Genomic DNA, 15964 nt, shown 5'->3' with positions numbered 1-15964 from the left:
CAGCCTATGAGCTTCCGCCACGGCGACGTCCCGGCAATGCCTCTCCTCCCCTTTCGCGCCGCCCGCCCGACCTAACGCCTCGGGTCCCGCCACCCGTGCTACGTGGGATTTATGGGGGACTTGCGAGGCGGGACCGAGGGAAAGGGGCGGCAATCGTTGTGGGTGCCGTCTCCGCCCGCTCGCTTTGTGTCTCGTTTCCGTGTTGTCGAGCTGACAGGCACATCACAGAGCCGGGGGTGGGGCCGGGCACGGCACTGTTGGTTTTGGCGGGGAAGGGGGAGGGGAGGCGTTGGCGGCCGTTGGAAGGGCGCTGCCTGAAAGGGACCACACCCGGAGAGGGGGCTCAAGGGATCCCCTCAGGTGGAGGAGGGAAGGTGTTTAGGGTTAGTGATCCCCTGCGTAGTGAGAAGGGTCTGGTGGGAGCTGGAGAGGGGATTCCCAAATGGGAGGGATGGTGTGAGGGATTTGGGGGAGCAGGTAAAGGGAGCTCTCCTGGGGTAAAGAGACGTTGAGGGGTCAAAATGAGGGACAAAAGCAGGTTGGGAGTGGCAGAGAGTACCCTCCCAGGATTTGTCCTCCCTCCCTCTGAGGAGGTAGAAGCAAATCGATACAATATGCATGCCTGTCTGTGGACAGATAATTATGTCCCCAGCACTGCTGCCATCACAATCTTGTGGCAGCAGCATAGTGCACAAGCACCAGGGGCTGGAACCCTAGCACCTACCTACCTACCTACCATCTTTTCATGCCCTGGAAATGGTGTATGGTTCAGGCAGTGTCTACACACAGCTGCTTTTTGCAAGGTCACCGGCTGCTGTTGAACAGACTGGGGCAGGTGGCTGAGTGTCTTTGTGAACCTTCAGTTACTTGCCAGGTGGCTGCAGAAGCCCAACTTAGCTGGGCAGAGGTGGAGTGATGTTGCCAGCCCGGAGATGAGGGCTCTGTATCTGTAGAAAGTGTTTATCTCACCAGCAGAGAACTAGCATATCTTGGACCTCTATGTATTAATACAAGCTTGATGAAACGTTGTGATGCAAGAAAAAGGGCTTACTTAGGAGCAGGGCTGTTGATTGTAGCTGTGTTGGTCTAAGGACGTAGGCATACAACGTTGTTTGGGGGAATGTGGTATCTTTTATTAGATCAACTCAAATTGTTCTTTGCCAGCTTCTGGGCACAAGCACCCTTCTTCAGTATATCAACAGGCTCGCTCTGCACCTGAACAAGAGTGTTTGTACCCACAGCTTGCAAAGAACAATTTTTCTAACTCCTGAGTTGGTCTAATAAAAGATATCATTAGCAGTCCACAGATCCATCGGTTTGATATTGCATTGGCACCAATATAAAGAAAATCAGCTGTATCAGAGATCGTCCCGATGTGGCTGATAAATTTGTGTGCATGCATGCAGCCACAGCACAGCACGCAGGCACCAAGGACCACAGCCCAGCAGTGTGGAGAGCTGTGTAAGTCTGTTGTGGTGAAAGGGAGGGGGAAGGGAAGGGGCAGATCAACACCCCCCACGGTGAGGGAGGGAGTGGGACAGGTGCTGTCCAGCCGGGGCACAGCAGTGTGCCCCCAGATCTGCATGGGGTGGGCAGGCTGCAGCTGCCACCCCACCCCACCCCCTCCAGACAAGCCACGGCTTCATCCTGTACCCTGTGCCGCCCAGCTGGCCAGCATCTGCCCCTGCCCCTGCCCCACTCCATCCCTCACTGCAGGGAGCATTGATCTCCCCCCATCCGCACATCCCTTCCCTCTCCCCTCCCCTTCCACCTCAACAGCCTTACCAGCTGGACACAGCTGTATAAGAAATCAGGTCAGTATCAGCTAATATGCCTCCTTAAAAATTGGCTATTGGTATCAGCCCTCAAAATCTCTATCGGTGCACCCCTAGATATCACATTTACCCAGACAACCTTGTCTTACATAGGAGGAGGGGTTTGAGTTCAAGCATCTTTCAGCACCCCTCCTGTCTCATGAAATTCAGGGTAAGTGTGTGTTACTGTTAGGTCTTGGCTTTAGCTCAACAACCAGTCCTTTTAAAATGCTTTCAATTAAGTGATAAAAATTTACTGTTCTGTTTTCAGGACTTATTAAAAATAAAAGCCAGAAAAATGTGCCCAATAAATCTAACTGAGAAGTTTAAAAAAAAAACACCTTTACAATGAGGACTAGGTCCTATTAATAGTTTTTGAATTCTCCCCTTGTACCTTTCACAGCAGGAAATCAAACTAATTGACTAGCATTAATATATTAAACTTCTGTGCTTGTTACCTTGTTGTGTAATTAAGTAGCCCAATTTTGAGAGGAGCTCAACTCCCACAATTTCAGCGGTGGTTAATGAACTGTTGAGCACCTCTAAAAATCAGGTCACTTAGACAAGTGCCTGAATGTGGTATAAAGATACCTTTCATCAAACAAATATGAAATATGTCACTAGAATTGTTTGCTAGAGAAGAATTCTTATATGAAGAATTATTAATTGGCCATGGCAAGAATAGGTGAGTAAGGAATTTGATCCAGTAAAGCAAACACTTAGGTAGTATCTCTTAGTGGTATGATCTGGTAAAGTGAACTTTAATGTTCACTAAGCATGGACTTGATCCTGCAGACAGTTAACGTTAGTGCCCACAACTTGTATTGGTTTCAAAGTGAAAAGGCAATACGACGCAAAAAAACCTCTGCATCTACTCAGCCTGAGCCCTAAATTACTGTACTATATTTAATTTCTAATGTAGTCTACTTAGTTTGACAGCTCTTTTTAGGGATACATTTTTTAAAGTTTTCCCATAAACATGAAAAAGGTATTATTTTCCCACACACCTCACATTGGGACAAAATAGTATGCTCTGGTTTTTCTTGTAGATGGCCAAATATGAACCTCAAGAAAGAAACTGCGATAATATGGTAAAGATGCTGGAGGACCTGAACAGGGACTTAGAAAAACTGCTGGAAGAAATGGAGAAACTATCAGGTGTGGTTGGTTTTCTTGGGAGGATATAGAGTTTGCTACTAGAAGATGAAAACATTACACAAGTACGCATACATAATAATAAGGTAATTCAGAGATCTCTAAACTTCGTATAGTAGAAATTTAAATGGAGATGGAATGAGGTCCACTAATGACCATGTTAGCTTAAATTGAATCTGGTTGGTGGAGACCAGCACTATCTCAAATATCTGGAATACTCAGATATGTGGAGTTTAGTGATGTGTGTATTATAAATGCCTAGAACGACAGGTATCTATCTTCATAAGTAATCTGGAAGGCATAAATGGCTCAAAAATGAAATTTGCAGATGATGTTAAATTGAAAAGAGCTACTAGTGAGAACAGAGATGATACAAAGGAATTTACAGAGATAAAAACATTATCAGAATATTTTAAAAAATGAGACTCAGCTTTGGAAAACAGTGGATGTGCTTCTGGGAAAATGACAAATACTGATTATCCAACTGGGAAAAAAGGCTTATCTGTGATTTTAATCTAAATTTTGTATGCGTTTTAGAGCAGGAATCTAGCTAGATTTTTCCACTATTTTTGTGATCCCTTTCTTTGCATTCATACAAAGATATTCCTATTGCTGCCTCTTCAGACTGTTTAATCTAAAGCTTTTAAGCTTCATCACAGATAAGATGCTCTCCTATGCCTGTCTTGATCTGGGAAATGCTAGTTGTTTAAATTGCTTATCAGGCACAGAATAGCAAACAGTGAACAGAGTCCTCCCTCCCATTCGGGGATCACACTCAATGTTTGCATCTCTTATGACATAAACTTTATGTTAATATAGCACAAATGGTTTCAAACTGGGTAATCAGATGGCTTCTATATTTTGCTAAGAAAGCTAAGGCTGAGCTCATTAGGAACTTTGCCAAGCCAGTATGAAGTAACCATTTAGAGTTATACAGGGTTCCTCAAACAGAAGTATAATTGCTTACTGGGATGTGTTTTTCCATCCTAATTGCATGTACATGTTTCATAATTGTATAATTGTATTATACATAATTGTATAATACAATACATAATTGTATTCCTGCCATGACAAGGGTCGGACTAGATGATCTACTCAGGTCCCTTCCGACCCTACAAACCATGAAACTATAATCATATATGAGTACCGTACAGGTATATTAATAAAGTCATTACTGTATAAGTTTGGAAATTCTGATTTGTTATCAGGACTGTCCTGTTATTGAACATAAGACTGCATATATTGTTTTGTTAGTTACTATAAAACCTCCCTAAATTACATACAGAATTTTCATTTTTAAAACAGAATGCTCTTATTTTCTCATACCCACAGAAAACATAATCATTTCATCCTCACTCCCTTGTCAAATTCTTTTGACTACTAGAGCTAAAGAAATACTGAACAATTTTTCACAATATGTTCTTGCATTTATTATCAGATTTGCTTGGTGGATGTTTGCATCCACTGTTTTCATTTCTGTAGATATTCCAATGAATGAAATTACTAGAAAGGATGTTTGCAGAATCAGCAATTTAAAGTGAATTTTAAAAGTTTCAGACTTAAATTTATGTGAATAATATTTGTGAAGGTTGCATTCCAAATTTGTAAATGTGTTTGCATCAGAAATCTGTTTCTGAGGTTTATCTAGACTGGCAGTTTCCTAGTCTCAGTCTCGCATCACCACTGATGACAAATAATGCGCAGAGGAAGAATTAATTAACCTAAACTACACATTAAGTTATTCTTTAACCCATTTTAAATAATGCATGAATTTGAGAAAATCACAATCTTTGTGGATAATTTGCAAACAGAAAACTTGTCAAGAATTATTAGCCTAGCTTTGTTAGATATTTATTTCAGAATCCATTTTGCAGCTGTCTTGTTTTTAAAACTTTCTGTGAATTTGCTGCAACTTCTCACTGTCTTGTCTACATCCCTCTCACTTCATCTAGCACCAGCTTCCTCTCTCCTACTGCCACTGTTCATGCAAAAGTCTTCTTTCCAACGTTTGCCATGTTAACAACCTTCTCTTTCATTGACAGTCCATCTTACTGTAAATGTTGACTTAAAATCTTGTCTGCTTTGTAGCTGCCTCCTGATTTATTTCTCCCTTTGCTTTTATTTGGCTTTGTCTTAGGGACAATATTCTAAAATATTTTGAGATGGTTTGTACCTATAAGGTTTTGTTGACATGCTGAATAGCACTGGTGTGCATGAATTGCTTACTATGGTATGACTGCCCTTAAGGTAATGGACAGTTTGCTTTGGTTAACTGTAGTATTAGTGACAGATGTGGGACTGCTTATTACTGTAAGATTGTACTCACTACTTGATTAACATGGATTGCCTGAGAGTATTCAAGCTGTGCACATTGAATTGTTATTGTGGGATTGATAAGGAATATGTATACTGATTTGTTGATATGTATACTGATTTGACTGATTTGTTGATAGAGGATTACTGGCAAGTGTTGAGCTGAGTGTGCTGTTCAGAACTGGGAAGCATTATTTCCCATTATGCTTCCCTGAATCATCCATTGCTTCTTTTCCATCTTAATGTTGCTGGCATCCATCCTAATGTTGCTAGCTTCCTAATACTTGTTGCAGTGCAGGCAACCTGGATGGCTTATGACATGGTGGTAATGCGTACAAACCCAGATTTGGCCAGCTCGATGAGACGACTAGAAGATGCCTTCCTGAACTGCAAAGAAGAGATGGAGAAGAACTGGCAAGAAATGCTGAAGGAAACTAAAGATGGAGGAGAAAAAAAAGAATAAACTGTTTTCAAACCTTCTGAAAGAATTTCCTTCCCTGGAAGATCATTTTGGACTTGTTTTTTTTCAGTCATAAAAGATCCACAAAGGCCTTGGAAAACAGATTGTCTTCCAGCTTATTAAGAAATACTGATGTGGTTATATATACAGGTATGTTCTACAAAATACATGTATTGTTAAAACCAAAAAGTAATTATGTATTCTTTAGATCTATACCCATTTTATATTTTGTAGTATAGTTATGTAGACTTGCACGGCTTATTTTCCTTGCTTTAGGATTCCAACCTAGTTTACAGATTATAGATACACCTATTTTGGTCCGCAGATCACCACTAAAGAGTAGATGTGCCAGCAACAGACTTTATGAGGAAATTATGATTCTTCAATTAAAAAAACAGTTGAAATGCTAGATATGCAGATTGATCCAGTTTCGTTAGATATGGCATTGTAGGTCAAATGGACTCATAGTCAATTGCTAGCTTATATTTTTGGTTTTGCACATCCTTAGTTCATCTTGTTTAGGTAGGGTTTCTGTTTGGTTGGTTAGTTTTGTTGGGGTTGTTGGTTTTGGGTTGGGTTTTTTTTGGGGGGGGCAAGGGCAGGTTGTCTTCTTTACCTTTTCTGAGAACTTTCTTCCAGAAATCTTCCTTTCTTATGGAAAATAAATTGTGTTTTTGCATTACAGTGGAGTCGCATCATATGTGCAGTTAACTTATGCAAATTCAACTATATGCGCTCGGCTGCTGGGGCTGGCCGCCGGGTGCCAGCCAGGGCACGGCGCATAGTGCAGCGCTGCATAGTACTGCCTGCACACGCCAGCATGGCTGGGGGGCGGCAGCTTGTTCATGGTCAGCTGGCTGCTCTGGCAGGATGAGGCAGTGGAGGACAAGAGGGGCAAGGAGTGCGTGTGGAAGACGCGCAACAGTGGGAAGGACATACGGAGCAGCAGCGGTAGGTTGTCCCCCGCTGCCCCGTAGTAGGTGCAGCTGTTGCACTGCATGCCTTGTACAGGCCCTGTGGCGGCTGCTCGGCACCAAACCCGGCGGGAAGGGTAACTTAAGGGATTTTCAAGGGTAATTTTGACTATACGCAATTTTCACCTTACACGCTGACTTTAGAACCTAACCCCTGCGTAAGATGCGACTCCACTGTATAAAAATTGTACAGTACATGGGATATCTCTGTTGAATTATGTGAATTTTCTTACCGCAGTAGCGTAGACGGCAAGGTGTAGACTGTGGGACTGCAGTGGAAACCAAATAAACCATGTTCAAAAGCACTGGTTTCTTGCCTTAATGAGTTCCTGAAGTTGAGGAGGAAAGAAAAAAATGTTGGGTTTTTTTCAATTGTGTGCAAGATATGAACCAATAACACCACCTAGAGTTTAGCAACCAATAAGCAAGCTAAAATTTTATTCAGTGAGTCAGGCAGAAATTTCTTAAGGCAGGGGTAGGCAGTTATTTGGACTGGAGATGCCATATAGGGAGTTATGGTGAGCTTTTGCAGGCTGGGTCAGCACCCAGCCCCCTATGCTGCAACAGTTTGCCAAATCTCCCTAAGTGGCTCTGCCTGGGGGCCTGGCCTCAAGCTGTCACCACCCAGTGATCCTGGCCTAGGGGCAGGAACCTTGTGGCCAGGGCGTGCTGGGCCAGGTGGATGGGATGGGGCCATGGGTGGGTGGGGAGTGGTATCTGGGAGCAGGATGGGTAGCCAGGGCTGGGAACATGGGGCCAGGGCCCAGGGCAGAGCCATGATCCACTCCCAGCACATCCTTGCCCATAGAACCAGTATCCATCACAGTGATGTGCTGGCAGCAGACTGTGCCTGCCCCAGGCCCCAGCTCCGCAGTCACTGCCCTAAGATCCCTGCCCTGTTCCCAGATGCCACTCCCCATCCTCCTGTGGCCCTATCCCATCCACCCAGTCAGGTGTGCCCTATCCATGTGGGTCCCAGGCCAGTCTCCATTGAGATCCTGCCTGCCTGCTCTGTCTACCACCCCCAGCAGTGGGTGCGAGATGGACAGGCCAGGGTGCCCAGGCAGTAGGGCTGGGTCTGGCGGTAGCAGTGACATTGACAGTGGCAGCCAGAAGGAGCTGGGGGTTCCAGAAAGCAGAGTCCAGCTATCATACGAACCCCACCCCACTGTGTGCCTGGGGGTGGTGGGGCCCACTGCATATGCCACAGCCTGAACTGTCCCATGCACCTATGCTGGGCAGGGCCAAGGGACCCACCACAGGCAGGATAAAATCCCTTGGCAGGCTGGATCTGGCCCATAGGCTGTATTTTGCCCACCCCTGTCTTAGGGTGATCAACTTTATTGGACCAACTATGTAGCTTAAATAAAGTTAAATAAGCTTTCAAATGCAAGACATTCTTTACCAGGTCTTGGATCACAGCAAGCCAGGCACAGTGTAGTGAAACACAGCATAGGGGATGGGCTGAGAAATGCTCAGGGGCAGCAGACACAAAAGAAGAAAAGATGCCAATTGCTGGAAGATCAAGGCCTATCAAAAGGGAGGAGGGTCAATCTCACCTTCCTTGTGTGGTAAAATTGCAGGAGGTGGATAAATTATATAAATCCCATAAACCTGATATCAGTTTTTAGAGTCCTTGATTCTGTGTCCAGCAAGCTTATGAATTTTTGTTCTTAAATTCACCTTTTAGATTGTCTACCTGCTCAAGTGAAATCTGTCTGTGAAGTCAGAGAGGGAGTTATTCTGTGAGACATGTATTTCTAATGATCTATGTGACTGCCCTCTGTTTTCTGTGACAGTTCATTCTGGTGTGTAGTTGTTTAATTTCACTCATATTACCAAGAGAGCACTCGGTGCATTAGATCAGGCTTATCACATTTTGGGAAAAGCTTGTATAGAAACCATGGATCCTGATGGAATTTTTATCTGCCGTGTGTGGAGTGGGGGGTAATGGCAGTGGAGATGTGCTGACAAGTTAAGCATTTCTTGCCAAGGCAAGGCTGCATTCCACTTGATGTCTGTTGGACAGTGGAGAGTTTGGTTCTCATGATAAGCTGGGCAGGGCTGGGTGCTGTTTGAAAGCCAGGAGCAGAGAGACTGGGAATATTTCTCTCAAGGTCTGACCTTTGTTGAGTATGGCTGTAGATGTCTGGTGATTCTTCTGATTGGTTTCAGTGTGGGGTGGAGGTGACCAGGGGTGGTTGCAGGGGGTTTTCTTTTTGTATTATAGCAGATTACTGTGGGGTATCTGGATAGCTCTCTCAAATGTATGGGCTATCTCTTTGTTGAGGTGTCCTTGTTTTATGGAGGAAGATTTTAGACTGGTCGGGTGTGCATCACAAGTGTTCTCAGAGCAGATGCAGTGATATCTGAGGTCCTGGCTGTAGATAACAGCTTTTTTGGTGTGTTTGGGATGATTGCTGATCTTATGGGCACAGTTACAGTGGTCTGTGGATTTTCTGTATATAGTGCTTTATAGGGTACCATCCTGGATATGGACTGTGGTACCTAGAAAACTGATGTTAGTGTAGGAGTATTGCACAGAACTTTTGATTGAAGGATGATGATTGTTAAAGTGCGAACTGAGGGATGATGGTTGAGTGGAAGTCAATACGTGAGTCTAAATAATGAAAATACCATCTAACAGGTATAGTGTAGCTGGTGCAGTTTTCTAGATTGTTTTCCTCAAGTGGCTTATGAAAAGGTTGGCATATGGGAGGGTCATTTTTGTACCATAACTGGGTCCATGGTTTGAAGGAAGTGACAATTGTTGAAAGTGAAGTTGTTGTGAGCCAGGGGAAGTGGATGATTTCTGCAGTACATTATTGCAATCTGAGTCCACTCCATGGTCTGGAAAGTATTTCAGGAAGACAGCTGTGCCCCCTCAGGGACGTGTTAGATGGTCTGGATTCTGTTGAAGAAGTCTGTGGTGTCTTGTAGAAAACTTGCTTTTTGAGCAGAGGCAGATTAAGGTGTACAGGCAGTCCTCAGACTTACAACACAATTGATTCCTGAAAACTGCATCTTAAATCGAAACATCATAACTTGCAAGTCCCAGGAAAGCATGTAAAAACAAGAGTTTCCCCTTGCAGGCTGGCAGCACGCACCCAGGCAGGGTCATGGGAGCCAGATGAAGGTAAGTGTATGTGGAACAGGAGTTGGCAGACCAGGGCTTGGGGACTGTCAGGGTGGGCAGGGGGGCAGTGTTCGCGTGTGTGTGTGTGTGTGGAAGGGATGAGTGTATAGCAGAGAGGGGGGCCAGGTGCCGGGGAAGGTGGCTGGGTAGCCAGGCACGGAGGCTGGGGTAGGGCAGGGTGGGGTGGGACACTGTGGGTTGGGAACTGGCAGGGCTGGGGGTGTGGATCAGGACAAGCCATCAATCTTTGCAAATCAGCCCTGGTAGAAAAAAGGTTGAGAACCACTGCTTTAGGGTATAAACCTAGGGATTCAGTCATGTCTTTTTCAGAAGACAGAATTCAAGGTAACAAGGTAAATAAATTTCCTTGACCCACAATTTCTTTCAATCCTAAAAAAGTCTATTTATACTGGTGTGCTTCATTCCATATGGCAAAGCCTATGTTTCTTGAAATCCTACGTGGTGAGGTAATTATGGTTTCCTTTCCTACTAAAATGTTTGGTTTCTCTTTTTTCTGTGAGAGAATCAGAGAGCTTGTTGTGGGGAGTGTGGGTTTTTATTTCTTGCTTTTCACATACATTGGTTTTTACCTTTGTTGCACATTGTGGGATTGCAGATGAAACCAGACAACCCACATTAAAATAAATTGGTTTCCTGTCACTGTAAGGATGCAGCATTTTTTTCACGGGTAAGAATGCGAAGCAACACTACCACCTAGTGACAGTGTGCTGGTACTAACTTTTAACACTGGCTGGATCAACTCTTCCTGGCAACCACAGCTTTTATACCAACAAGTGCTTTATCTGCTCTTGAACGTAATGTGCCAAATTAAACCCTAGTTAACTCCACTGTGATGTGTTTGAATGCATGTGTCTGACATTTGAGAAAAGCTCCCTTTTTCCCCAAACAGCAGCAGGGCAGTAGGCATTGCCAGATCCTCCAATACTACATGCCTCTGCGCTCAAACCCTGAGTTTGGAGGAACTGCTTGTAGGTAGGAGGAGTTCCATTTCCTCAGCAACCTTGGTCCCTGGCCTCCCTGATGGTTTGATTGATTTGGGCCAAACCAGTTTATGAAACTTCTGTCTCAGACCCCTTCCTGGTTCAAGTTAAATCAGAGTCCCCCAGCTGCATTAGTGGGAGTATTGTCAGCAGATTGAGGGAAGCCATTATTCCCTTCTATTCAGCACTGGTGAGGCCAGGCCACATCTGGAGTACTCTGTGCAGTTCTGGGTCCCCCCACTATAGAAAGGATGTGGACAAATTGGAGAGAGTCCAGCAGAAGGCAGCAAAAATGGTTAAGGGGCTGAGGGCACATGACTTCTGAGGAGAAGCCGGGGGGAACTGGACTTAGTCTGCAGAAGAGAAGACTGAGGGAGGATTTAATAGCAGCCTTCAGCTACCTGAAGGCTGATTTCAAAGAGGATGGAGCTGGACTGTTCTCAGTGGTGGCAGAGGACAGAATGAAAAGCAGTGGTTTCAAGTTGCAATAAGGGAAGTTTAGGTTAGATATTGAGGAAAACTTTCTCATGAGGAGGATAGTAAAGCACTGGAACAGGTCATCCAGAGAGGTTGTGGGCTCTCCATCCTTGGAGATTTTAAGACCTGGCTAGACAAAACTTGGCTGGGATGATCTAGTAGGAGATGGTCCTGTTTGAGCAATGGGTTGGACTAGGTGACCTCCTGAGCCCCCTTCCAACCCTAATTTTCTATGATTCTATGATCTAATCTGGAGATATCTAAATTTACTGGGTTTTAAGTTTTTGCTAGTAAAGTTCCCTGAGCACCTAAATGTTTGCTTCTGGGTTATATCCTAACAGTGCTGAGAAGCTAAGGTTCCTCAGAACACCCTACAGGATAAGGCATTGCACAAAAGAAAGAATATGCTTAATCAAATGCTCTTTGGTGGAGACTTTATTTCCCTACATGCAAGGTGAATCCTCTCCCCAATGGACCATTGAAAAAAGGGGCAGTAGAATACTTCCATGCTTTGTGAGAAAGGTTAGATGTCTAACCCCAAAGGAGAGTTTATAGCTGTGAATACCAAGTGGAGGGTTTCTACCCAAGTGCCCTAACCAACTACTTAAGAGGAAACTGGCTTAAGCCACATGCTTCCTCATCTCCTATTAAGGTAGGTGGTGGCTGACTCAATGTGTTTTGGGTTTTTTTGTATGGATCCAATTCATAGGTACCTATCTCAATGCATTAGATAAGGTCTCTAGATATTTAATTTGGTGCTGTAGATTTCCCTGCATGGCAAGACACCTATAGTTAGCTGTTGCACTGCCAAACCAACACTTATGTCCATCTGGATCTAGTGCTTTATCTACATGCTGTATCTCTGACTTGAGGCTTGATTAGAACAAATGACCAACTGTAGAGGTGAAAGATTTGGTACTGATTGTGTGCCAACTTCTCTGTTTGTCCATGTGAAATGAATAGGTGAGTCTCAGTTCAGTTTCCAGTATTTGTCAGCTGGTGACATAAAAATTCATCGTCTTGACTAACGCAAATTTACCTCCCCAACACCGGCACTCCCTGCTACAGCCGCTCAGACCTCATGCAGGGCTCCCTGTGCCTGCTCTCCATTGCCACCGCTGCCCCACAGGGCACCAGTGATGTGGCAGAGATGCAGGCAACCCCGCATAGGCTCTGGCTGGCTGCAGCAGGGAGTGCCAGCAATAAGGGAGGGAGCCACTTTTCCCCCACACTGAGCACCAGTTTGTTCCCTGTCACTGCTGCTCAGCCCAGGTAGGCAAGCATGGGGCGCATGGGGTCGGGGCTGTTCATGGTCATCCCCACCTGTACCACAGGGCTGGGGCAGGTGGGGCTGGGAGTGAGAGGGTGCATGGCAGCCAGCTGGGACCGCAAGGCCCACACCAGTGCCCTGGGGACGGTGCCAGTGGGGCCCAGAACAAGGCAGCAGAAGTTTGGGGTCCTGGCCAGCAGGGACTATATGAAGCTGGGCTAGCTCCCCTCTCTCCCTGCTGGTGCAGCCTAGCCTGGCTCCATAGACCAGGGGTTCCCAACCACTGGGCCGTGGCTTCTGCCACCAGCAGTCACATGCGGGCAGCAGGGCAGCCCTGGGAGTAAGGCAGCTGGCTCTGTGCGCCCCTTTCCCGCTCCCACCGCAATGGCCATTCCCAGTAAGGTGCACGAGGTACTGGGGCCCATGCCAGGCCAGGCAGGACCCTCCAGCCCTGCCCACAGCTGGGAGCAGGGGGATGTGGGCAGGGAAATCCCTGGGAGGCAGCTCTGCTGCTTGTTCCTAGAGAAGGCAGCAGAACCCCTTCCTAGGCAGCTGCAGCTGGGTCCCCCCGAGTCACCACCTGAGCAGCTGCCATACCCACACACATACATACATACATCCATACAAACCCCCACACCCACCCACCTACAGCTCCCCACAAACCCCATACCCCACCCAACACCCCTGCACACTCCAACAATATATGAGTAAGACTGCATGTTGAGCTATTATGCAATCACTTCTATATATACAGTACAAAACACACACAAATCCAGACAAAAATATATTCTGTTAATTAAAATATAGTATTATGGGTGTTCAATTTTTAGTGTATCATTTATTTTTTCCCCTAAGATGGCAAACCCTCTTCCCCAAAGGCATACTTCCAAGGGCAAGGGGAGGGGACTTTCGGTGGCAAAGGTCAAAGGGACAGATGTCCGGTCCCAAGATGGCAACCAGGGATGGGGCACCTGTCAAGGGGTGGGGCTACCCATGCAGGCCTTGGCAGCTTGCCAAAACTTGGTAAGTGACCCTCCTCTTGAAGTAATTGCCTACCCAAATGCCATAAGGGACTGGTCAGTCCCAAAAATTTCAGTGACACAAATTTAAATAGAATCAATCTTTTAGTAGAGCAGTGGTCTCCAAACTTTGTTGATCGCACACCCCTATCAATAAAAAATTTTTGAGCACTCATCCCCAATATATGTGTATTTATTTATTTATAAATTATATACATGTACTACTGTACTAATATATTATGTACATTATAAAACGTACACAAAAAATAGAAATTAAATAGTCATTGTTTTTACCTCATAATGTGGCTGATGATGAGCTCGAACTAGGAGTAGGAGAAGTGTCAGCTCTGCCATTTTCTTGCTGTTTGCTTGTGCTCGCATTATTAGTATTATCTTCAATCCACGGTTTCTTTGCAGGAATCTTTTTAAGCCACTTGTCCATTTTGTGAGGGTTAGTTTAGTTAAAACTAGATAATATAAATTCATAAATCCACTTAACCAGGCACACACAAACTGCAATATGTCGCAATACACTGAAAGCAAACGAATGCTTTTTCCCTCAGGATACCTCATGTACCGTACGTGACACATGACCGTCTGACATATAGACTGAGTGAGGGCACCAGTGTCAATCTGTATATTAAATATTAGTAAAGCTTAATTTCTTTCTTATTTTTTTAGATAAAAAAATAAATAAAAATACAAGTTCTAATATTTTCTTCGCACACCCCAAGGGATTGTCTTGCGCACCCCCGGGATGCACACACCCCACTTTGGAGACCACTGTATTAGAGTATTAAACAAGCCATCTCTAAACATATGGTATAAACTGGAGGGAAAATTGAAGAACTGTACAAATTCAAGATCTACCAGTCTATGTGCTCCCTCTGAAGCCTCACCAGCTAGTATACTGTAGCAGGGCACTAAGGTGCCTGCTACTGATAACAGTAATGTGGGCTCAGCTGCCACTTACCAGGGCAGCCCAGGTGTGGGATGCTGAGACAACCAGTCTGGTCAGCTGACCAGAAGGGGGCAGGGCCTGGCCCATATAAACAGCCAGGCTGGAAGGTCAGTTCTGTTCTGGCAGCCAAGGAGATGTGGAGCTCTGCTGGAGCAAGCAGGGCAGGCATGGTAGAGAAGGATGATGGCCTGAGCAGCATCAGCATAAGGATACTGGGTGGAGGAAACCCTAGCTGGGATACATATAAAGGATAGCCAGGTTGGTTTTGGATTTATGTTATAACTCAGGGGCTTTGTGTTTTCTGTTTTGGTTGTTGTGTAACACTGGAGGACCGGGTGAGGCTGTAGGGGTTGGAGGAGGCCTCATAGGAGATCCCCAGTAGTGGGGGGGGTTGCTGGTGCTGGAGAGGGTGCTGCATTTTGGGGTGTCCTGACCCTGGCCCCAGTGTAGGCAGCAATGGGAAGAGCCCAGTGTGGGTGCAGGCAAGAAGCCCCAGTGGGGCGTAGGACCTGGAAAGGGGGTCTGGGGGCCAGGTAAGGCTGAGGCTGCCTGAGCCCCAACTGTGAGGAGCCCAGTGGGTGGGAGTGTGAGCAAAGCCCCGGTGCAGGCAACGGTACAGAGGCAAGGCCCTGGTGCAGGCTGCGAGAGGACACCAGGAGGTGCCTGTGAGGGCACGGGCAGACAGCTAGACAGAGCCCTGGTACATCAAGGCACTGTGCCAAGGAGGGCAAGAAGGCAGCCTCCCTTTAACAACCAACATCAAAGACGTGGTGGGCGAGATACAGAAGGTGCATTTAGACCCGATTTGGCACAGTAGGTAGGGGCGCTAGGGGAGTTCACGGCACCCCTAGGTTGTCCTGCCACATATACCTACTTGTTTTCATGACCAACTACCCACAACAACATAATACAAGTATTCTTGCACTTTTAAAGTGTGACAGTAAAAAGTTAAGTTATAGATCTGTCTCTCTGTACTGATTGGATTTCATAACCAGTGTCCTTGACCTTCAGTACTCTGACCGTGCCATTCTTGTATGCATGGGAGACTGGTGCCACCTTAGTCAGCAGGGCATTTGCTCCCCCAGCAATCAGCCAGTGACCAGGGGGGTGGGTCCCCCCACAGCCAATTTTGCCAACCAGGAAGCGGCCTGGAAACAGCCATGGCACTTCATCTGGTGCACCCACTGCCTGGCCAGTGCTCACAGGGTGGGCACCAGTCCTCTTGCCTGCCCTCCCTGCCCATCATTTAAGCAGGGAGTATGGCATGTGAGGGGGTGCATGTGCCCCCCTACCCATCGTCACTGCTAATATACACTGAGGAAAACCTCCAGACCATGCTGGATCTCTTTGCAGAAGCCTACCAAACTTTGGCCATCTCAACATG

The 15964-nt window shown here is 45.8% G+C and overlaps 1 protein-coding gene across 1 annotated transcript; it reads left to right on the top strand.

The window, feature by feature from the left end:
* Positions 1–280: 280 nt before the first annotated feature.
* Positions 281–6306, top strand: SYCE3 (synaptonemal complex central element protein 3). Its single transcript, XM_019548655.1, has 3 exons — positions 281–383; positions 2864–2972; positions 5576–6306. Exons 2-3 carry the CDS (start codon positions 2864–2866, stop codon positions 5743–5745), a joined length of 279 nt encoding a protein of 92 aa, XP_019404200.1. The 5' UTR covers positions 281–383; the 3' UTR covers positions 5746–6306.
* Positions 6307–15964: the final 9658 nt, after the last annotated feature.

This window comes from Crocodylus porosus, unplaced genomic scaffold (genome assembly GCF_001723895.1).
Source record: "Crocodylus porosus isolate Cpor-Errol unplaced genomic scaffold, CroPor_comp1, whole genome shotgun sequence".
Taxonomy (NCBI): domain Eukaryota; kingdom Metazoa; phylum Chordata; order Crocodylia; family Crocodylidae; genus Crocodylus; species Crocodylus porosus.
This window is presented reverse-complemented; position numbering and strand designations above follow the sequence as displayed.

Excerpts from the sequence above, each read along its gene's own strand:
- SYCE3 (XM_019548655.1), top strand. The coding sequence starts at position 2,864 with ATGGCCAAATATGAACCTCAAGAAAGAAACTGCGATAATATGGTAAAG. Across the intron at positions 2,973-5,575 it reads AGAAATGGAGAAACTATCAG|TGCAGGCAACCTGGATGGCT; the intron begins GTGTGGTTGGTT and ends TACTTGTTGCAG.